We start from the raw sequence: 25,225 nt of genomic DNA, 5'->3' as shown, positions 1-25,225 counted from the left end.
ATTCAGCATTCAAAAGCTGTAATCAAAAAAGAAGATGGCGTTCCTTTCAGTTTGGTATAAGCAAGAGGTGGATAAGAAGGAACTTTACAGCATTGCTGAAATAGGTGATGTTGGGTTCATCCGGGTCTAAAGGTAAGAGATCCTAAAAATGTATGGGGATCTGGGGAAAAGAGATCTAGGGGCTGAGGGAGACGAAGAGGACAAGTAACAGATTCAGTGAAAATAAAAGAAGTAGGTTGAGGAAAAGGTTTGGTCAGCAAGGGGTTTTCAGAGTTTAGGGTGCAATGGATCTGTATAATGATAAAATCTAAGATGAAGTAGAAAAAGATAGTTGAAGCTCAGAAATAGGAAGTCTAAGTTCTTGGAAAGATTCATTGCTTGAACATTTTATTAAACCTCAAAGGTTCTTTTCATGTGTTAATAATGCTGCTTCTGTGAGTCAGTGTGATGTCATAGAGATAGGTGAGGTGGGATGAAAAATTCTGAATTACTTGTTGAAGTCATTGAACAAGGTGGGAGAAGGTCCAGGAGCATAGCAAGAGCTAGAGAAGAAAGAAAGATGATGAAATAATCTGATGCTGCTGGTCTGTATGAAACTTGTGGACTTATTTTTCTAATCAGGAAACTTTGTTTCCTTGTTTTCCTATTTTCTTTCCTGTTTAAAAAAAAAAGTAGTTTCCTACTTTAAAAAATATTTGACTCTTCTCCTGTTTCACATTTGTATTTTATTTACTTAGAAATAGATACCCTTAGCAAGTAGGGAGGGGGATTGAGAAAGTAGAGAAGAGGGAAGGTAGGATTGGTTGTTTTTCTTGGTTTTTTTTTTGCGGTACACGGGCCTCTCACTGTTGTGGCCTCTCCCGTTGCGGAGCACAGGCTCCGGATGCGCAGGCTCAGCGGCCATGGCTCACGGGCCCAGCCGCTCCGCGGCATGTGGGATCTTCCCGGACCGGGGCACGAACCCGTGTCCCCTGCATCGTCAGGCGGACTCTCAACCACTGCGCCACCAGGGAAGCCCAGTGGTTTTTTAATGTGATAAAGTTAGGAGGACGTTCAAAGATTCTCAACTGTCCATTTTCTCTAATATTGGAAAGCTTATAAATCTAGACAAAGCTTGAAGAGGTCTTAAATTATTTACTTGTAATCCAACTTTTTTAAGGCAGAGACTATTTGAATAAAGTATCTTAATAACACAAAATATTTAGAAATATCATTTGTGTTTAAAATTTTAGAGTGTTAGCCAGTTTTACTAGAAGACAGAGTACTAGTCATTAAAGTTTGTAACGTGTCTTTTGTACATTTTTACTTTTATAAAAATACAGAATTAAGATGTTATAGTTATCTGTCATTGAATTGTAAAGTTTTAGTTTGGAAGAGATCTTAAAAATCCTAATCATCTTGTATAATCCAAATTATACATTTTATGAAAATATGCATAAAGCTTTTCTTCAGATTTTCACATTGTGCAAATGTATGTAATCATGATAGTATGAATGAAACGTATAGTTTTCTCCATAAAGATTTTATAATCAACTAATTAGACATGTGTGTTGCTAAGATTACTAAACAAACCCTCTTAAATTATATAGCCAGTTATTTGAATACATAATTATAAATGATAAACCAATGTTTGCATTAGCTTTTTAGTATACTGAAAAATATTTTTTTTTACTTTTTTTCTTAGATTTTTCAAATGATTCAATATTGGGCTTTAACTTTCTTAAAGTACTTGTTATACTTAAGAAGTGTGCTACAGGATATATTATTAACTACTAGACAGAGTTATTTCGGAGGATATGGATTTGACTTCCCTCAGGATCTACATGGATAAGAGAGACTGATCTAGTTGGCTTTGATAGATTATATGTGCCTTAAATTACTTTTTAAGGTTTTTTCTACCTGTAGTTATATATATATGTATATGTATATGGTTTACCCAAGGGTCATAATATGTATGAAATATATCTCTCCTGACCAAATGAATTTTATTTTTTATGTTTAGGATAAATTTATTCAACATACGGCTCCAGTTGAAAAATCACATGGCAGACTGCAAACCAGAACATCAAGGTCACAAAAGAAAAAATCCAAATCACCTGAGAGAAATAAATACTGCCTAAATGCAAAAAACTACGAACAGCCTACAATTTCTTCAAAATCACACTCTCCATCTCCTTACACAAAAAGACGCATGTGTGAGCTATCTGAAGACACTAGGCAGCGGCTGGCCCATTTAAATCTGGGGCCCTATGAATTCAAAAAAGAAACAGATAAACCTCCATTTGTGATTAGACATGTATGTGTTCTCTGAAACATTTCCATTTGAAACTGATCTAATCTGTTCTTCCACTAAAATATTATTCTCAAATTTCTTTCAACTTCTAGCTTATATTAATAATTTTCTTTCCTGAACTGTTAGCCTAGCAATCTAAAATGGAAAATTAACTTGATAAAAGAACATTCTTTTGCAGCCTTTAAACCGGACAGAGATCAAGCTCCATTATGAATGCCATGTTAAATCCTCTCAGTAGCCATTTCCTTTCCTCTCATACAGTGGACCGTGTAATAACTTTACAAATTGAACTGAGATGTAATTGACATTAGTTCTAAAATGGCAGAGTAGGGTATTAAAAGAGGACCAAGTTTTCTTTGTGGAAAGGAAGACACCCTCCTCCCCCAGCCTTTTAAAAAATTATAATGGAAAAGTAAGTTTCTCTTGAGATTATGTCCCTTGGATAAACCTTATATAATGGATCTTTGAAGTAAATCTTTATTTGATGGGAAGAGGAAGGCCTTTGAAAGAAAGAGTTAACTTCAAGGGTAACATAGTTTCTAATCTTTCTATATGGAAGCCTGTTTTGGTATGGTTTGAGTTTAGAGCTTGTGTCCATATAGTCAAATAGACTCTGGCTAATTTGAAGGGTCTATGATCAGAATATTTAATAAAAGACTTTCTCAGAATCTTCATAATTCCTTTAATTTTTATCAAACTATATTACCTTAAAAGTATTTCTTTAAGAAAAGCTTGCAAATTAATAAAATTGCTTTATATAATAATAAACTTGAAGATTTAAGTGCTTATAGAAGCAAAACAACTTTTTGGGATGTCTATGAAGCAGTTTCTGACTTTGTCTCTAATGCATTTTTTTCCAAATTTTAAAACGTAAATATCAGTACAAACATGTAAACATGCTCCTGTGATGGTCGAATAGCTTTTTTAACATACGCCACCTAGAAGTTCAGATTTTCTTTGTGATACCTTTAAAAAAAAATTTAGCTGTGCCTTAAGCAATATTTCATTCCATTTTCATATTTTGACTATGAATCCTTTATTATTTTAGCCTAAGTAATAGATTTTTTATTGTAAAAAAGAAAATTTATAATATAATGGACACTTTTAAATGATAATATTTTATTGAGATTATTGTGATTATACTTGTCTTTTTCCTATAGAACTCGTTTATAGGTTCTGGTCACATTTTTTTGTGGTTTGAACAATATCCAGATATGTTTACTTGCTTGTTTGACGGCAGTTTCAGAATGCCTTTAATTCTGTTTGCTCATAATTGCAAATTAAATGGAAAAGAAAGGACAGGCTAAATTCTAATCTGAAGAAATATTAGCATTTTAATTAAAATGCCTACGTACGAAGATAACCAGGAATATTTTGAGCGTTAGCCACATAAAAGTTGCTTAGGGAAATAACTGCTCTTAAAATGTGTATTATTATTTTCATGTCACTGTTCAAAATAGAATAACTTTAATAATGCTTGGTATAAATCTTCACATTTTTATTTAAATGATTTCCCTTTCAGCTTTCCATTGAACAGAAAGAAATACATACTTCTAAGCTTATAAAATTGCTTACGTTATTGTATAGGACTAGATTTTTTCCAACTGTATAAATGTATGCTTCTCTCAGCCCCACAGGCATTCATGATTTTAAAAGCACTTAACAAAATTGGTAACCAAACAAAATTTTAATTTGATACATGAATATGCAAAATGTAATACGTTTAGGAAAGACATTCTAGTTTTACAAACACTGTATAAAAAGTAATCTTAAAGAACAAGAAGCCATTTCAAGAATCTAACTAGTACTCTCCCAAACTGGCACAACCATCCTATAAGAGTTAAACTGCATTCTTTGCTTTTTTATTTATGCAGAATAAGATTTTTTTCTATTGTGGTAAAATACTCATAACATAAAATTTACCATTTCAACCATTTTAAAGTGTATAACTCGGTGACATCAAGTATATTTATATTGTGGTTCAACTGTCACCACTATCTAGTTCCAGAACTTTTTCATCACCCTAAGTGGAAAACCCATGCTCATTAAGCATTCACTCCCCATTTCTTTCCCCAGCCCCTGGCAACCACTGATCTGCTCACTATCTCTATGGACGTACAGTGTTTGGCTTTTTGTGTCTTTTTTCATTTAGCACAGTGTTTTCTAGTTTCATCCATGTTGTAGCATGTATCAGTACTTGATTCTTTTTATGACTGAATAATCCATTGTGCATTTTGTTTATCCGTTAGTCTGTTGATGGACATTTGGGTTTTCAACTTTTAGTTATGTGAATAGTACTTCTGTGAACATTCATACACAAGTTTTTGTTTGAATACCTGTTTTAATTCCCAACTGCTTTAATACCTAGGAGTGGAATTGCTGGGCCATATGGTAATTCTATGTTTAACTTCTTGAGGAATTGCCAAACTTTCCCACAGTGGTTCCTCCATTTTGTTTCCACCAGCAATGTGTGGTGGTTCCAATTTATCCACATTCTCACTAACATTCTCACAACATTCTCATTTTGTTGTTTTATTTTTATTGTAGCCATCCTGAGGGGTGTGGAGTGGTATTTCATTATGGTTTGGATTTGCATTTCCCTAATGACTAATGATGCTGAGCATCTTTTCACATGCTTGTTGCCATTTGCATATCTTCTTTGGAGAAATGTCTATTCAAGTCCTTTGCCCATTTTTAATGGAGTTGTTTGCCTTTTTGTTGAATTCAGTTGTAAATTTTCTGTTATATATTTAGGATTCTAGATCCTTATCAGTTATATGATATGCAAATATTTTTTCTCATTCTGTGGCTTGTCTTTTCACATTCCTTTTTTTAAAGTTGAATTTTTAAAAATGGTGGTAAAATATGCACAATATAAAACTTACTATTTTAACCATTTTTAAGTGTACATTTTAAAGTGTACACATTAAGTACATTCACGTTGTATAATCATCACCACCGTCTATCTCCAGAACATTTTTCATCTTGCTAAACTGAAACTGTACCCATTAAACAATAACTCCCCATTCCTCTTTCCCTTCGGCCCTGGCAACTACCATTCTACTTTTTGTCTCTATGAATTTGACTATTTTGGGTACCTCATATAAGTGCTACCTAATATATACAGTATTTGTCAATTTGTGAATTGCTTGTTTCACTTAGCATGAAGTCATCAAGGTTAACTCATGTTACAGCATGTGTCAGAATTTTCTTCCGTATTATGGCTGCATAATCTTTTACATGTAGATACCATATTTTGTTTATTCATTCGTCTGTTGATGGACACAGGTTGCATCTACCTTTTGGCTGTTGTGAATAATACTGCTGTGAAAATAGTATAGAAATATCTATTCAGGGCCCTGGTTTCAGTTCTTTTGGGTATACACCCAGGAGTGGAATTGCTGGATTGTATGACAATCCTATTTTGAGTTTTTTGAGGCGCCGCTATGCTGTTTTCCATAGTGGCTGCACCAATTTACATTCCTACCAAGAGTGCACAAGCGGTTCAATTTCTCCATATCCTTGTCAGCACTTGTTATTTTCTGGTTTTTGATAATGGCCATCCTGATGGGGGTAAACTAGAATTTTGATTTGTACTTCCTTTATGATTAGTGATATTGATTGATTTTCCATGTGCTTATTGGTCATTTGTATATCTTTTGGAGAAGTGTCTTCTTAAGTCCTTTGCTCAACTTTTAATTGAGTTTTTTAGATTGAGGTTTAGATGTTTCTTTATATATTCTGGATATTAATGCCTTTTCAGATAATGATTTGCAAATATTTTCTCCTACTACATGGGTTGCCTTTTTACTTGATATTGTCCTTTTATGTACAAAGTTTTTAATTTTGGTGAGTAGAGCTGTCTTTTTTGCACAGATTTATATCATTCTGACTTTTTTTTTGTTAGAAAATGTGGATAACTGTTAATATCTTTTATTACTATACTCAGAATGCTGACTCCTGAACACAGCCAAGTAAAGACACTAAATTCAAAATCTATATGCTAAGGAGATAAGTAGTAAATGGCTAAACTTGTTTCTTAAATGTGGCAAAGTAAGATTTCCCTGTTTTTAACTTTGTAATAGGAAGCAAACTAGGCAATAAAGTAATGGACATTTCAACTATAAATCTGTTCATTTTAGAGTGGATTCAAAATATAATTAAAAATTTCTGGAGTTTAACTTAAATTTTATTTAAAAACAAACAGCAAAATACTCGGCTAAGCTCTGATCTTGGAACATCCTTGAACTGTATAGGCAGTATCATGTTAACTTGATGATATGTGATCTATGTACTTCAATTGAGTTTCTGACTCCATGAGACTGAAAAAAATATTTAAGCTCCATTTTACATTGAAATCTTCCTTATTCTAGGTTGATCCCCCAAGTCCCAGGGCTGATGCTTTATTTGGATCTTCTGGCAGAGACTGTGAAAGAGATGGATGGTCCAGGCTGCACAATGGTTAGCTACAAGTTCTCTCTCTTCATCTGTTTCAGCTCTCTTGGCTACATTCAAGTCTTTGTCTTGGCATCAATTAATAAAAACAGAATCTTGGCTGTATTGGAAAATATGGTATAATGCCACTTTTTACAACTTGTGGGACACCCATGTCGGTACTCTCTAAAAATAATAGAATTTCTGTGCTGCTATAAACCATCTTCATCTTTGAGATTCAAAACACATATTAGCATATTAAAGGCTATGATACCTTTTAGTAAAAAACAAAACAAAACAAAACAAAACCTTTTGTTTTGCTCAACAATTTCTAAATTTATTTGACCGTGAAACCTTTTCCTCTCCTTAACATATATTACTTAGTTTATGGAACAGGCTTTGGGAAACACCGTTGTAAAAAGAGTTCAGGTTTATAGGTTTTGGACATACATTTACACATATATTTGAATACTTTCTCTACCACTTATTTATAAACTGGGCATTCTTGAACAAATCACTTTAACTACTCTGATAATCAGTTCGTTTATTGAAGAATGAAGATAACATGATAAATATTACCATGTAAAATGCTCTAGCACGCAGGACACTTAATAAATATCAGCTGTCAAAATAATACTTATTATTTATATTTCTGGAAAGATAATGTCCTTTAGGTTTAGTTTATAATATTTTTTTTTCATTTTTAGGCATGGTCCTGATGGTTAGATAAGTTGTTTCTTAAGTTCAATATGAAGATGATTTTTATGAAGAAGATTAAATAGTATTTTATAATTAGAGATACGTAAGTGTTAATATCTTTAGACATTAGCTAGTCAGTTCACCAAGTATCCACCAGCAGCCTTTAAGTTAATTTACTGCACACTAAAAAAAAGGCATGGAAAAGTGAGAGTGAAAAAATACAATCAACATGTAGTGAGCTCTGTCTCTTTTTGTTTCTAAACGCTAGTGTATAATCTGTTTTTAAAAATTGGGATATGAAACATTCTTATCTGAGAACATGAAGAGTTTGTGCACATTTATTTTGCTTTTTTAGCACTAACTGGGAGATAAATGGGGTGATCAATAAGTCTTTCATACTCAGAATAGCAGATTATATGAAATTAGGAACAGATGTTTTACTCTTGGACTTTCCCCTCCAAGGGATGTTTCCCCTCTTGGACTAAATTTATAGACATAGAGTAAATAAGCTTTCAGAACCAGGAAATTGAAAATAGCTTCAATATAGACATTTCTTTGGAAGATGTTTGTAGAATGCACTTAAATGTCTGATTTCCTTTGACTATTATTATGTATTTGGCAGCAGAACTGTTATAGTTTCTAGTAACTTCTAATCAAAACAGTCAGCCGCCTGTGTAGAGGTACAATCAGAGAGGTCAATAATGAGGTGCTGTTTTTTTTCTTTTTAATTTGACATAATTTCAGACTTACAGAAAGTTGAGATAGTACAAAGAATTCCCCTACACCTTTTACTCAGAGTCCACAAATATTAATATTTGCTTTTCCCTCTTCCTCTCTCTTTCTCCTTCCTGCCTCCATCTCTGTATGAGTGTCTGTGTATAAACTTTTCTTGACAAGGACATTGCCATGGGCTGATATGTGTCCCTCAAAGTTCATATGTTGAAACTCTAACCCCCCAGTGATGGTATCTGGAGATGGGTCATTACCTTTGGGAGGTAATTAGGTGTAGATGAGTTTATGGAGTAGGGTCCTCATGATAGGATTAGTGCCCTTATAAGAAGAGACACCAGAGGTCTTGCTTTCTCTCTCTCTCATGTAAGGACACAGCCAAAAGGCAGCCATGCTCAAGCCAGAGTGAGAGCTCTCACTGGAACCTGGCTGTGCTGACACCCACATCTCAGACTTCCAGCCTCTAAAACTATGAGAAATAAATGTCTGTGGTTTAAGCCACCTAGTCTATGGTAGATGACAGCCTGAGGAAACTAATACAGTTGTTTTCTGAATGTGATGCAAGTATCAAAACAGGAAATTAATGATATAATGTTAACTAAGCTATAAACCTAAGTCATATTTTGCCACTTGTTCTAGTAATATCTTTATAGCAAAAAACATTCCACAATATACATAAGGTTCAGTTGCCATGTCTCTTTCTTTAGTTTTCTTTAATATGGATCAGTTTCTTAGTCTTTCTTTGTGTTTAATGATGTGATAATTTTGAAGAATAAAGGCCAGTTTTTTTAATAGATCTCCCTCAATTTGGGTTTGTTTGATTTTTTTTTCCTCATGATTAGATTTACTCATTTTACCCCGGAATACAACAGAAGTGATGTATTACTCTCAGTGCATCATGTCAGGATGTATGTGATGTTGCTTTGTTACTGGTGATGTTAATTTGCTCACTTGATTAAGATGGTGTCTGCTCAGTTTCTCCAGCATGAAGGTGCTATTTTCTTCCTTCCCTTTGTAATTATGGGAAGATTGAGACTATGTAATTCTCTTCGACTTCGACTCCTTTAGCATACATTGATGATTCTTGCCCGAAACAATTTATTACAGTGATGTTTACCAAATATTTTTTTAAGTTCCATTTTTCTTTATACATTTATTATTTGCCTTTTACTATAAAGAGCTTTCCCTTCTCATTTCTCTAATTTTAATGCCCCTATTCTTTGGACTACTTTTTTTTCTGGTTGGCAGTTGAGCAATTGTGCTTTGGGTTCTTATCAGCTGTTTAAATACATACGTGAATTTCTTATGATAGAATATCTTGCACATAGTGAATTTTCACTTATGACTATCTTTAATGAAAATTCTTCTTGGACATTTTCTTAACCAAATTGTCTTGCCTAATAATTCTTAAGTTCCTATAGGTTACCATTTTCACCAACATTGATTTATGTAGTCCTCATAATAATATGAAGATGGATGTAACTATATTTGATCAGGAAGAGTGACAGAGGCTTAGAGAGGTTACGTGATATGTTGGAGAGCTACAGAATAGCCAGGTACAGTGTAGAACCCAGGTCTTCTAACCCCAACTTCCTTTCTTTTCCACTACTCTCCTACCACTTTTCCTACTTTCATTTAGGTGTATTTTTTTAAATAAAATTTTTAAATTTTCTCTGTCTGGAATTTCCTTGATATATAATTCTAATTGTAATTTGTGCAGTCCTTTTGAAGAAACTCAGTATCTCTTACACCTCAAGAATATATGGAAGCTTTATCCAATCATTTGTGCATTTTAAAGAGGAAATTAAGAGCAACATCCTGGCCTTTTCCAGTTTTGCTTAGGATTCAGGAAAGATATTAGACTCTGTCTCCCCCTTGGAGGAAACGTCTCTTATTCACTTCATTTGAAGATTCTGTTGTGAGTTTCAATTCTACACAAGACTGTAATCTTTTATGAGCTTCCACTAGTCCCTTTGTTAGATGGTTATTATTTTTATGTCAAATAAATTGGAAATAACATCCCAAATCCTAATAGGTCATATCTTGAGTAGATAGCAATAAATGGTAATAGTTTATTCTTTTCTGAATAAAATGCATGTAGTCATCATGTATATACTTATCAGCAAAATATCTCATTTGTTTGTGTGCCTCTTTGTTTTACAGAGTGTCATTTTTAGGAACTCCTTTTTTAGTTTCTCTAATTCTCTGTTATTTATAAAACATTTTTAACAGCCTTATTGAGGTATAATTTATATATCATAAAATTCAGTTGTTATAATTTTACAATTAAATAATTTTTAATAAATTTGCACAGTTGTGAAATCACTAATATCTATTTTTAGAATAAAAGGGGAGAGAGAGCATGAGTGAATGAGTGAGCACACCAGAGCTCAAGTGCAAGATCTGACTGTCTCTTCTTATAAGGGCACTCTTTCCATTATGAAGCCCCACCCTCATGACCTCATCTAACCCTAATTACCACCTAAGGGTCTCATTTCCAAATACCATCACTTTGAGAAGTAGGGCTTCAACATATGAATTTTGGGAGGACACAAATATTCAGTTTGTAACACTGATATCATGAGATTATTGGAGAATCAAATAATAACTAATATTATTGTGTTTTCTGCTAGCCACTATTCTAAATGCTTAATATTTCATTGATTAATTACTCACAGTAACCTCAAGAATTTTAGATGCTATTATTTATCCTCATTTTACAGGTGAAGAAATCTGAGATTTAAGGAAGTAGAGTAAGTTGTTCAAGGTCGTGCACACACACACACACACACACACACACACACGATCTAAATTAGCTCTTTTTCTTCATACTTTTAAGTGTGACCCATTCATTAAGGCCCAGCTCAACTTCTTCCTCCTTTAGGAAGTTTTTCCTCATGGCCTTCAACTTTGAGAGGTCTATCTCTGATATGACTTTTTAATAGCATTAATTGCCTATACCATTCTGATTTAGCCTGTTCTTTTATGCTGCTGTTATTCAACTTCGTATAACTTAACTAAAGTAAATTATAAGCACTTCAGGACCATGGGCTGTCACTTTTATCTCCTCTATCTCCTGCATTTAGAATATAGTTAAGTACCCAATTGTTGGTAAAGGTGATTAAATGTGAACATTAGGAAACCTCAGATCAAAGTAATAGCTTAATTTATAAAAGTGAAAGAAAATTATATAAATTTGTCTGAATTAGGATAAGTTTATAAATGGTTTGTGGAGAGCAGAAGACATTCCTGTGTTTTAATATATTGATATTTTGAATATTACATTAGCTACCAAAAAGAGTATATATTATGTATAGAAATTATTACCTTAATTTTCAAAGTTAGCATGTTTGGAGAATTAGACTCAGTGTGTCCTTATCATTCTTTTATTTCTTCTGCTACTTGTGGCCATGTTGTACATTAGACTTTACAGAAGAGGAGTTAGATTGGGAGTTAGTTTTATTTTGAATTTTGAAAAGCAGTTGAAGTAAGTTGGACCTTACCGAATTAAATGGTGAAGTTGACCTTGTGTGAAAGACATTAATGTTTCAGCTATCCTCTATAATGGCTCAGGACACTTGGAGAACAAACATCTTGTGCTATAAATGAAAGCTAATTGACTAAATATAGACTATCCTGGGTCTCTATCCATATAGCATTTTTTTTTTTTCTGTACAAGGTGGTTTGGGAAGGTAAAATATAGAATGCTAGAATGTTTTTGACTGGAATGTATTAGTAAAGAAGTAGAATTGCAAATTATGGTTCTGATTTTCTTATCTATCAATATAACAGAGATTATAATACTTAAAACTTGACTCCTTCAAGTAATGAGTAAAACCCCAAATCTACATCTACAATGTAGTGGTCTTTGGCTTAGGGAGAGATTTGGAATAGCTTTATAGTCCACTGTTGTAGATGCTGTGCTAGGTACTTTTATAAATTGTATAATTTAGTCATCACTATAACTCTCTGAGGTAAGGTAAGCATTGTCTTCATACTCCTAAAATGAGGAATGAAAAACAGATTAATTGTATAACTTGACCAAACTAACATGTACGGTAAGTAGTGGAAGTTGACCCTGGCCTTGTTTGACTTAGTATTCAATAGTAATGATGTTGATAATGCTGTTAGTAATAATAGTTAACATTTATTGTATTGCCTTACATGTAACATCTAATGTAATCTTTAAAACAATATTACAAAAGAGGTACATTAGACCAGTGGTCCCCAGCCTTTTTGGCACCAGGGACTGGTTTCGTGGAAGACAGTTTTTCCACTGTGGGGGTGGTGGTGGGGTGGGGAAGGGGGATGGTTCAGGCGGTAATGGGGAGCAATAGGGAGTGGCAGATGAAGCTTTGCTCACTCACCCGCTGCTCGCCCCTCCTGCTGTGCGGCCTGGTTCCTAACAGGCCAAGGACCGCTGTCAGTCTGTGGCCTGGGGCTTGGGGACCCCTGCATTAGAAAATTGAGAAATCTGAGACTTAGAAAGATTAGATAATGTGCCCAGGGCCATATTGGAAGTGCTGGAGCCTGAACTGTAATGCACATCTATTTGTCAGCAAGATCTGTACACTACAGGACAGTATGCTCCCGCCCTCTAAAGCTGGTCCTGTTTCCATTACGCTTACTTAATTCAAGCATGGACTCCAAGATTAGGAACACATGTAGTTTGGCAGTATCTATCAAATCTATATATTCAAATTATATTTCATCATAAACTGGTTTGTCAACTAAAAATTATCTATTTCATGTAGACAATTTGGTTTATCAACTAAAAATTAATCTGGCCTGTATCAGATATCTCCTCCTCTAAATGAAAATATGATTTGAAATCACTTAATTGCTGAAGAACTGATACAGATTTTAACTTGTTGCTTATCATCTTTGTAACATTATTGAAGGGTTTTTAAGATATTTCTGAAAACTGCTGCATGAAGTATAATCGTAGAAACAGAGTGATTGTAGGAAAAATCAAAGATGAAAACAAATTTCTTCTTTCTGATAGGAAATATTTATAGTTTCTTTTGTACATCCTTTTTTAGATCATTCTCATCTTCGCTGCTACCGACCCAAGGATTATAAGGTATGTAGTATAAATTGCAGAACAATAATTATCCTGGCTTTCAGATTAGAGCATTAGTAAATTTCTTACATGTATGGTCAGATATTATCATATTCATTTAGTCAAGAAATTTACAAACAATAATTGTCATATTATGGCATGTCATTATTTTGTGTATGTTGTCAGGTGGTAGGATAGACTTTTCATTGAGTGTCTTGCTACAAATGTTTTGTGACTTTTGATTGTGCATTACTTGTTTGTGTATGTGTATATGTGTGTGTGTGTGTCTGTGAGAGAGAAATTGGTTGCTACTTTTAGTGATACCTCACACAGTAGTATTTCTAAGTTTCAGTCATTCGTAGAGCATCCTCATAATTTTTACAATACCTGCATGTAATTTATGCTGTCTTTTAAAAATTCACCTTGTTTTTATGTATTTCACCAGTGTAAATGAAAAATCAGTATCATATACTTTAAATGGATGATAGCCTTAAAAATACAGCAAAAACAAAACAACGTTACTAAATTCTGGCTAGAAAACTATTGTTTTCCAAAGACTCTGAGACATGTTCTCTTTTTCTTAAAATGAGATAAGCAATGATAGACAGGTATAGGAGACATACCAATAGCTAACTGAAGATTTCTGATTGAAAGAGAATTGAAAAAAATATATATTTTTTCTTTTGGGATTCAGTACCCTTTTAGTGTATGTCCATGTGCTATATAAAATAATCTTGTGTATCATCTAAATCCATTTTGGGTACCATACTAAGTTATCTGCTATACCACTAGTAGTTCATGTTCTACATTTTGAGAAGTACTGCCCCAGAGTTTTTCTCTTCTGTCCCTAAGTGTAAGCTTCTTAATAAGAAGAGGCATCATAGTTGGGAAAACAAAACAAAACAAAAAACATAGCTTCCCTTATAATACCTTTGTTTATTTACTTGAAAACAATTTATCCCATGCTTACTGGCACTGAACAGCATAGCTCTTCGCCATGCTTTGATTGTGATAAAAGAAATATGGAACAAGCCAAGGCACCATGTGACTAAGGGGCCAGATCTACCAGAGAGTCAGAATCATCAAGGTGGAACTTTATAAAAGTTTATTCCAGGCCTACTAAATTAAAATTGTTAAGACCGTAGACTAGAAATTTTTATTTTAAACAAGTTTCCAGGTGATTCTTATGCAGCTCTTTTGCTGTCTATCCAAGGATTGGTATTTGAGAACTACTAGTATAGACGTGGATATAGCACTTGAATAGAACCATTCCTTGTATAGCATTTGTATAGGGTCGTGCCCTTGCTTGAGGCTGTCCCTAGAGGAGTGTGGGCCTGGCCTAATTCCCCTGGTGCAGACCTACCCTATTATGTGGAATTTATTCTAACACATACATGGGTACTGATCTGTGTAATATATATGTGCACCCATGCGCACACACACACACGCATCAAGAAGCATAATGTTTGTTGTCTTGCATGGGGCCCAGGGAAGTTACCTTAGTTGTAATACCTAAGGGACAAGCCTATCTTCAAGTCATGTTTCACAAGTTTTATTTATTTTCTTCTTTATTTGCTTCTTTGGTTTTTTTTTTTACTAATCTGTAAGTTCCAGAATGGCAAGGATCTTATTGATCTTGCTTATTGACAATTGCTAGATATTGTCTGATGTACGGTGTGGATTCCTAAAATATGTGTTGTGTGAGTGGATTATGAAGAGAAAACAAGTAAACCAAATATACAAACGTATAGAATGGGGAGAAAAGTATAACGTTTATAGGACACTAATCTTTATCCTAAGGTAACTATAATCCAATTCTACGTTGACTGGTCCACTTAGAGGTAGGTGACATATTTAGAATCCTCTTTTCTAAATGAATTCTTTAAAAGAACTTCACTTCTATTCATCTTTAATATCCACCCACCCTCACCTCTGTATTCTTCACTTTTAGAGTTAGAGTAGCAGTTGTTCATTCATACTACCTTTGTAAAGCTGTGGGTGGTAAGTGAGCTCACAGGATTATTTCTGTATTGAAGAGGTAGATTTTCACAGAAATACATATGCAGCATTGAACAGTGCTGTCTTTTCTATGAAAAAAATAAAGGGCTATTTTCTTATAGGCATATAGTAACTGGTAGTGGAACACTATAGGATTTCTACAAGGAGAAGAGTTATGAAACCAGGAGTGCTTGCAAAAATTTTTTAGAAAAGTGAGACTTGGCCTGAGTTCTGTTGAGAAATATATTCTGCAGAGGCAAGGGAAGAGACAGAAGAATGTCTTAGAAGGAAAACAACATGAAAAAGCCTTGGAGTTTAGAATAAGTACATTGTCCTGGAGGCGGGGGGAAACTACTGGTCTGGCTTGAGTGGAGGGCGTATATTGAGGGATAATGGCTATTTAACATTTATTTTCTATTTTTCCTACTTCTTTATACCTATTATATCTGCCACCTCCCTCTTTAAGATTTCTGGTTACTTGGTCATTAGCTGTTCTTTTGGCCAAAGTCACCTCTCTTCACCCTGGATGCATTATGATCAGCTGTTCTATAAATACAAAGTTCTCAGAAAGAGAACACACCTCTCAGCCTGCCTCCCTGTGTCTTTATTGTTCCCTGTTTCTTTGTCCTTTCATTGCTAGACATTCAAATGAATGACCCAATGCAGCCAAAAATTAATTAGTTAATTAAAAAAAAAGCCTGGAAGTGAATTAAGTCACTTCGTATATTCCATTGACAAGAACTAGTCACATCTAGAAGCAAGATGAGGAAGGTGGCTAGCAAATAAAGACCCTAGTTAGGCAGCTGTTTTCCACTGAAGAGGGGTCATAGATTTTAGTAGACCACTGACCATATCTGTCATAGTCTGCCTATCTGCCACCAAATATCCCTTTCTTCCCTCACACAGAACATACTTTTGTCCTCTTCCAGGAAAATCACTTGAAGTTCCATCATTCAAGTTCCACTTGAATCTAGCTTGAAGTTCAGGATCTTTTGAGTGTTGGATAAGCCAGATCCAGATAGCCTCCCTGTGATCCAGTGACCTGTGAACCGAGACAAGTTACTTCTCCCCTCCCTCACCTTCTCACTCTACCTGAACCTCATTTCTGGTATGTTTTGTTAGAGCAGGGATAGGATAACTGGAAAAAAATGGTGCTCTTGTTTGCAAAAGGGAGAAATGGAGAATGAAGAGCAGTTACTAGTCTACAGCAATGATAAATGCTGCTGGGCAAGCTTCGTGAACCTAACAGGCAGGTGCCCCGCTGCCATGATAGTAGAGGAATGTCCTTTCTTAGACCTTACTCTCCATGGGCCCTGACTCTACCCTGCAGCTGGTTTTTCCATGTCCATTTATTATCCCACATGACAGTGAGTTATCCTCTCTGAAATGGGTTTGGAGGATTTGATCTCTTGGGACTGCATAGTTTTCTAGCCCACTTCCTGCTGTTAAAAGTTTTGGGGCCTGAGAGCTATTTTATAGACTTAGGCTCTTAAAGGCCAGGTTCTTGATTTCTTAGGCAATATAGACTTAGGCAAGTATCAACTTCTCATTTATTTGCTTGCAGTCAGTTTAATGTTTCAGTAAATACACACAAAGTTGTTTTTTTCCCTCTAAATATAATTCTGAAGTCTGATTTATTTCTTTAGTTCTTATGCCTTTTAATGGCACTTACCTTGAGGCCCTTTGAAGTAGGCTCAGATGGGAAGTAACCTCCTCAATCTGATTTTTGTCTTAGGATTTCGTTTCTCTGTTTAAAAGTTTTAATGGCCCTTTGTTCAAAGCTCAAAGCCTTTTTCTGTCTTAACCTTCTACATTTTGTGTCCACACGCAGTTGGCACTCACTTTTCCTGGCCCTGAGAGGCCCTCGATTACTAAAATCTTTCTATACTATTTTATTTCTGCTCTCAAACCAATCTCTCCTGAGCTTGTCATTCTTGAGATCCCTTGCTCAGTATAAGTAAAAGCCAACACACACTACAGCTCTTGCCCTTTACAGCTATTTTCCTAGAGATAATAAGCTTGAAAGTTATGTGGTCTATCTTCCCAGCTGTTGCAGGCCACAGTTTTATTTTGCTACTGCATTATTGGATCTTAAATTTTCAATCCTCAAGTATCTATTCCCTTGCTTCCTGCTCCTGACTTACAGACCAATGCATAGTTAGGTCTATGTTAAGACCAGTACAGTAAGATACTGATTTCTGAATTGTTTGGGGTAATGCTATTTGCTATAGAAATAAACCTACAAACTTCAGAAGGTTAATATAATAGAAATTTAGTTTTTATTCACATAATAGTTAATTTAGGGTACGTCTAATCTGCATACTATTTTTCCGTGCAGTGACCCCATTCTGTGCCTTTGCCTTACTCTAGAGCTTTGCTGTCCTCTTCACATGGTGGAAAATGAAGGAGAACCTGAAGAGGCATATCTCTTTCTTAAAAACCTTGGCCTGGAATTGACACATAACATTTTTACCTACACTCTGTTTGCCAAGAACTAATCAGATGGCCACACCTGGATGCAAGGATTGCTTCTCAGCAGTAATTCTGCTCTGGAGGAGGGAAAGATGGATTGTGATGGAAAGCTAGTCATTTCTTCTGTCACATCTAGAATGCCTTGTCCCTCTCCACTCCCAACTTCTCTCTTACCATTAGGAAAGATGATATGACTGAAACTCTATTATGCTAGAAATAAAAAATTAGCAAAACTAGAACCTATCTCTGCCTGAATTCATGGATATTTCATGATGATGAGGGAGATAGGTAATAATAAAATCACAAAAGTCAATATATACTTGAAACTGTGATAAATGTCATGGGGGACATGCATGCTAGCTTGGACTGGTTATATATTAGGAGGATTTGATCCGGTGAAGGAGAATGGAAAAAGGATCTTGAGGACTGGTGATTGCTCTTGAGCTCTGAAAGTGAATAAGAATTCACTGTGTGAAAAGGAGGGAAGGACATGTGCAAGGGAAAAGGGGAAGTAGCATTTATAAAGGTTCAGTGGCTAGGCAACTAAAAGACCAGTGTTGCTAGGAGTGAAAGACATGGGTAGGTGCATGATTTAAATTGAGGCTGGAGTAGTAGATAGGGATCACACCTTTCTCGCCATGTTAAGAATTTTGATAGTTATCCTAGGTACAATGGGAAGCAAATGAAATTATTTTAAACAACAAGATGATACAGTTGGATTTGTACCTTGCGAATATTACTCTTGATTTTAGTGTGGACTAGGAAAAGAATGGATAGTAATATACAAGTTAGTAGGCTATTGAATAGTCAATGTGAGAAATGATGATGGATTGGTTTGGGGCGATAGTGATGGAGGTCGATTGCAGTGGAGATATTACACAGATATTTAGGATTAATGTTGATAGAAAAGTAGACTTGACAAATAAAAAAGATATATGATGTTCTCCTAGAGAAAGTGTCAATATCATACAGATATTCTTCTATGTAGAGTAATTCAAAAATTAACAAAATCTCAATAAAAATATCTCCAGGCATTTTTTTTTTAATTTCAGGAACTAGGCAAAAATAGACAGGAAAACTTTGAAAGCGGAGACCATTGAAAGGGGCTTAGCCATGCAATGTTAAGAATGACTCTTATATTTCTAATTTTCACAACTCAGTGTTTGATGACACCATTTATTGGGATAGGAAACATGCAAAGGCTAGTTTAAAGTTCACAGAACTCTAAATTCTGCTGCAAATTCCTGGTTATCTTGTCTAGATGCTGGAGAGTGTCTGACTATTCAGCTCAGAAACAGACCAGAGCTTAAAAATCAACCATATGGCACTTCATGTATTCTGAAGGGGATTTAATTTTAAGAAGTCATTGAGCTTTTGTTTCGGGCAGGTCAGATGGGAATGAAAGCAGACAGAAAGAAGGATAGAGATCTGAGGTAATGGAGGAGCATATGACAGGAAATAAGAAATAGTGGGATAAAAGCCATTTCTCTCAATGGGATGTGAGGATATCTAAACAAGACATAGTTCTACATTTTCACATTTTTAAAACTTTACCTTGGCCAGCAAATCTTTTACGGAAGCAATTCGTGGACTCAAAAATATTTTGGAATTTTTGTTAGGCCAGTTAAGAAGTGCAGACCATTGGATGTGTAGGATTTTGCTCCTTTTTATTCTAATGCATCTTTCACATGAACAGTTTTGTTCATATAAAAAACCGTCCAAAGTGGCCACTGTAATTCTAAAATATGCTTAGTGAAATTATGCTATTTGGAACAATAAGTGTAAAATTTTAAATTATAAGTATATGTAAGATGATGGAAAGTTTGAATCTAACTTGGCGGGGGCATGGGCCTAACCTGAAACACAGGCATAAGAGTCTGGCAGTGTCGGTCAGTCAGTATGTTGCTTGTACACCTTATGTCTTGGGCCCCAACTTAGTGGTTTGTTTCTTAAATTGGAGACCTGATAAATCTGTAATTCTAGGAAGATGGAAGTTTTGGTAGTGATTTCTCTTAGAGGCGTTTTCGCCCATGGCAAAAAAAAAAAAAAAAAAAAAGACGAAACTGAGGAAAGTTTTTATGATATTCTGACAAGTGGCCCAGGGCAAAGTTTCTACTAAGGATTTTAAAATGGTATAATGAGAAAATCTGAACCTGTCAATCCTTAGGTCTGGCGCTTTAGTAGCTAATGCCTGTTACTTCTCTATGAACTTCCTCTTACAGACTCAGAGCAAAAAGTGACAAAGAGAGAGAGACATATTAGTATTGTTAGTAATAAGATAGATTTCCGCCTGGGTTACAAGTTTTCAGATTTGACCAGATAATGACAACCGCTCTGCATTCCTACAAGACAAAGTAACTCAGCATTTGGGAGCTTTAACAAAAGGAGAGCAGAGTCCAGCTTCAACAGGAAGATTCACTTACAGCACCATTGTAGTCAGAGAGACCCCCAGGAGGGAGGTCCAAGTGTCTCAGAGGAAAAAACTATTTCTATTTAAGTTGAGTGTCTTAGATGTGGCAGCCAGGAGGGTCTGTTTGGATCTTATTGGACTTCCAGGGTTGTCAACTGCCAACTCACCAAAGGACGACCATGATAACTGAATGATCTGTTGATACCAAGCAAAGCAGAGCTTATGATTATGCAGTAAGGGAGAGCACCACCTTTACAGTCTTCGTAGTATCTCCAAAAGGTTAACGGTAGATATTTGTAGGGTTTTGGGGTCTGGGCTCCAGTAGTTTAAGGTAGGGCTTTTAATGAGGGAATCTAATTAGCAGAGTTTGTGATATAAAAGTCTGGGATTAATGGACACAGAGGTTAGAGTCTTAAGGCAAGTCTTGGTAAATAAACAGGTATTTGATAGGGAAGGGATTTGTCCTATTGAGTGATGTCTTGTCCTGAGAAGGGGACTGTTTGCCCAGATTAAGAATCTGTTGTTTTGAGAAGGGAGCTGATTGATGACTGAGCAGACTGCTGTTCAGGCAAATGATTTATGGGAAGGTCCTGAAGCAAATAATGAAGCTATTTACTGGTTTATAGCATTATTTTCCCGGCAAGAGTTTCCTGGAACTCATGATAAAGTCGTGTTGAGGTGGGTGGGCCTCAGTTTTTTGTTCTTTTAGCCAAGCCATGTGAATGTAGGTGGTCTCAGTTCTCACACGTCTTACTAAGGTTATATACACTTTTCCACTAATGTGTTAATACATTGGTAGATTTATTCCAAGAAACCTTATAGTTTTGGTTTCCATTGTAAGTGGTCTTTTATGTAAAATTACATTTTTATATGTTTTACTGATGTATGGGTCTGCAGTACATTTTTGTATAACATTCTTGTCTTAGATATTCTTGAATTTTTTTAATAGAGGAAACCATATCCTCAACAATGAATTTTATTTATTTGTCCTGATTTTCAGTACATTGTTAAGTAGAAGTGGTGATGAGGATGTGGCAGACATTTATTGCTTATTGGCTATTCACGTCCCCTCCCGTATTTTCAAGCCCTCTTGCAGGTGTGTGGGGCCTAGTTCCAGCCAACGGACCATACATGTAAATTACGTGGATCCCTTCCGGGATGCAGCATAGAAGAATTGATATGAACTCTCTCTTGTTATGGTGACAATGAGGTCTCATGTTCTAGATGGTACAACTATAAGTTGTTCAGCCTGTCTCGTCAGCCCGGGTCCTTGGGCAATTTTGTGAAGTGTGATTCTCTTGCTAACCTATATTACCATAAAGCATAGGGAAAAATGAACCTTTATTATGTTAAGCCACTAATTTTCAAACTTAATTTGCTCTTGCAATGCAGCCTGATACACTGCAGCATGAACTAATACTGTGTTGTCTTGATCCTGTCTTTGATAAGATCATGTAGAAGGTTTCACACCTATGAATCTTATTTGCAGTAGATTTTTGTTAGATATCCTCTAGCAAGTCAAGGAAGTTCCGTTTGAAATTCCTTGTTTGCAAGGTATGTATATGTTTTAATTACGAGTGGATGTTGGATGTTATTGAATAATTTTTTCAGCATCGAGTTGATAATGATTTTTCTATAGTGAATTAATAGATTTTCTATTGATAACCCATTCTCGGATTCTTTGAATGTACCCAGCTTAATCACGTTGTATTCTTTTTTTGAACATCACTGAATTTAATTTGTTAATATTTTACTTAAGATATTTTGTCACATATGGTCACTAGTAAGAGTGGTCTCTAATTACCTTTCTTCTGCTTTTCTTGAGTGGTTTGGTAGCAATGTTATGATCACATCATAAAATTAATTGGGGGATATTTTATTTCTTCCTTGGGAACAGTTTGTCGGTTTGTTCCTTGGCTCTTTTTATTGGGTTGTTAGTAAATCAGATTGTTAGCGCATCTTCTGTGGAACTTTCCTCATAGGCATCCTGTGAGGCCTGGGCTGTGGGGATTTTCTGGTTTTTTCTGCTGTGGATCTCTCATAGTTCACTGGCCTGGAACCCCTACCACTTAATAGCTGTTTGACTTTTCTTCAGTTTCCTCTCCTGTAAAGTGTAGGTAATAAAAATACCACATAGGGTCATTGTGAGGATTAAACAAGTTATTTATATAAGTGCATTGAACAGTGGTCTAAGAAGGGAGGAATTTCCCCCTACCCCCTAAAGATGGACACACTTAGGAATTACTTATCATTTTCATTGCATTATTTTGGAATTTCTTCTAAATTTTTCTTCAGTGTAAAGAAAGTACATCTTCCTTAAACCAAACCAGATAGTTGAGCATATGTATTTTTAAATTGATAAGGTAGGAATGGATCATTCCCTTCAGTAGGATTCAAAAGGAATGTTTTCAGCAAAATTGAGAAACTGATCTCAGTTGCCAATATCTGCTTCTCTCCCTTTTGAATCAGAACTGTGCTTTGTTCTTACTATCCTGAAAATAGTACCTCTACTGCACTTCTTTCCTATAGTCTTCATTCTCAACTACTTCCCAGCAGAGTCCTTAGAATTATTTTTATTTATTTCTTAAGTTTTATGTCCCATAACAAAGGAGAAACTTTAAAGCATGGTGTGTAGTACCAGGCACTAAATGGGCTTTCAACAAATATTTGTTGGATAAGTGAATTTCCTGGTTCCTATTTATACTTTGTGGTTCTCTATTCCATTAATTTGACCTTGAAGTTCCAATAAATATAAAATTTTCATGGGCATAAATATTATTTAACTTATGAACTTATTGTATAAACAACTTTTCAGGAACCTTATTTCATAAGTATGGTATAACCAAACCATTATGTATCACATATTTGAAAAGTATGTCATTTAATTACATTACATTTATATAATTACAATGAATTTGGTGTGTGAAATTTTCTTTTCTACCTGTAACAATTTCAGATTGGTTTAAAAATATTAGATTTTATCTTGATACATTGCAACATTTGCAATATTGGAATTATTACATTTCTGAGATCTTAGAAATGGCATTTAAAGAACTATTTCTATAAATGTAAAACAAAAAGAAAACTGTTTATGCTGAAATATGAAGGTTGCTGTAAACAGAGGAAATAAATACTGTTGTCTTTCATAACTCGAGCCCTCTGCTTTGCGTTTGTACTAATTTTGTCTCCTTTATTTTCTGTAGCAAACCTGTAAGATAATTTCCCCAGTTTATAGAGAAGGAAATGAAAACTTAAGAGTACATGACTTGCTCAGGGTCGCATAACAAGCAGGGATTTGAACCCTGTTCTTTGAACACTCCAAGGCAGGATTCTTGAGGAGTCATCCAAGAAATGTAACTCTTCTGTTATGAGCCAAAGAGATAACATTCCATTTGGTTTTAGGAAGTGAATAAGCAACCTATGGAAAACTCACAAGAGCTACGAAAACGTTTTCTTAAGCTGAGTTTTAAGGTTGAAAATTTGAAGTGGATTCTTATCAAAGACTTACCCCCTTATTATACCTTCCGTTCCCCATTTAGATAAATAATTTTCCAAAACAAATATTTATCCTAATTCCATGGAAGGAATACATCCCAGCTGTGTCCCCACTGCACAATTACTTATTGTATATCTATTTAGTTCTAATTTCCTTCCTCATTGTTTTATCATTACTTGTTTTTTCACGTCTCTCATTCTGGATTGTAATATCTTTGAGGTCTCCTGTTATATTTAACTGTGACTACTGTCACCTGCCTTGTTCAGTATTTGATACATAGAAGATGCTTAGTAAATGTCAGATAGTATTGAGTTGCAGCGTTCAAGGTTCTCTACAGTGTGCCCCTCTCCACCTCTGTGATATTCTCTTTGATTACTTTCCTACAGAACTAGCCAAGTGACTGTACTCATTGTTTATCTTTCCTTGTGCCTTTTTCTCTACTTGGAATGCCCTATCTCCCCCTTTTCTCTACTTACGGCCTTGATTCCAATCCACCTCCTCCATGAGACCTCCACCATTTAGACCATTAGAAGTCTATAAATGTCCTTCTGCACATATTGTCGTTAGGATGTATTTGCCACCTAGCATATCTCACTGTCAGTTTTCTTTGTGTTAATACCCTGACTCATCTGGTTTGTGATTTCAAATCCCTGTACCTCTCTAGATCTGTGTGTTATTCTTGAACATGTTGTTCAAGAGATTCTCGTGAATATTCTGATAAAGAGAAAAAAAGTCAGTTGTAGTCACCTAGAAGAGGCTTTATTTAAAGCGTTGCTGACTAGTTTGTGGAGAAATTTTAGTAAACAAAAAATGAAATGGTCTGCCAGCCAGCATGACTCAAATGGCATTGAAATTAATGAAGAGAAAATAATCTCTCTACTATAAGCCAAGTGACTCATATTTGGATATAATTCTAGAAACAGCATTATAGCACTTTTTTTTCTTTTCTATCAGTCTCTTAATATATACACTTGTATTTATTGGTCATGGACCTCTTTGATCTTGCTTTTGACATTCACTGTGTTTTTACTTTGTCTCTGTGAACAGCTAACAATAGAGCACTTTTCAGTTTTTTCTTTTATTCAATCTGGATCACATATTTCTTGGTCAGTTATTTGGGACTGTAACTGAGTCATTTGAATTACATGCTGTTTGGTTCTGGGATGAAAGCTTGATTCTCTCAGCTGACTGCTGGCTCACCATATGTTGCTGTAATTCTGGAAAACAGTGAAAATTGTGGTAGGGTTGAAGTAAGAAGCTGTGTTGGAGTGGTGTCTTAATAATAAAGGACTTATATTTGTTGTATAACTAATTCACACACCTAGGCATCCTGCAAGATACTTTAAATAAACGACAGAAGATCTATAAGGTAGCTGTTATTAACCCTGTTTTACATACAAGTGAAATGAGTCTGAGAAAGATTAAAGGTCAAATTGACCTTCTTAAAAGGTCAAATATTTCGTTGATAGTAACTGCTAGGACATAAGCTCATAAAGGCAGGGATTTCGTTGTGTTCACTGTTGTAATCCCAACATTTAACATGGTGACTGGAAGTTAAATATTTGTTAAATAAATTCAGTTCCTCTCTCTCATTTTCTCTTTTTTTTTTTTGTGGTGTTTTTGTTCTTTTAA

General features: G+C 35.1%; 1 protein-coding gene across 1 annotated transcript in view; it reads left to right on the top strand.

The window, feature by feature from the left end:
- The window catches only part of SPATA6 (spermatogenesis associated 6), a 149,253-nt gene that overhangs the window by 62,335 nt on the left and 61,693 nt on the right, over positions 1-25,225 (top strand). The window contains exons 7-9 of the mRNA XM_065880015.1: positions 2,003-2,296; positions 6,667-6,754; positions 13,198-13,238. Coding sequence (XP_065736087.1) covers positions 2,003-2,296; positions 6,667-6,754; positions 13,198-13,238 — 423 coding nt within the window. The remainder of the gene's footprint in view (positions 1-2,002; positions 2,297-6,666; positions 6,755-13,197; positions 13,239-25,225) is intronic.

This window comes from Phocoena phocoena, chromosome 1 (assembly GCF_963924675.1).
Source record: "Phocoena phocoena chromosome 1, mPhoPho1.1, whole genome shotgun sequence".
Taxonomy (NCBI): domain Eukaryota; kingdom Metazoa; phylum Chordata; class Mammalia; order Artiodactyla; family Phocoenidae; genus Phocoena; species Phocoena phocoena.
This window is presented reverse-complemented; position numbering and strand designations above follow the sequence as displayed.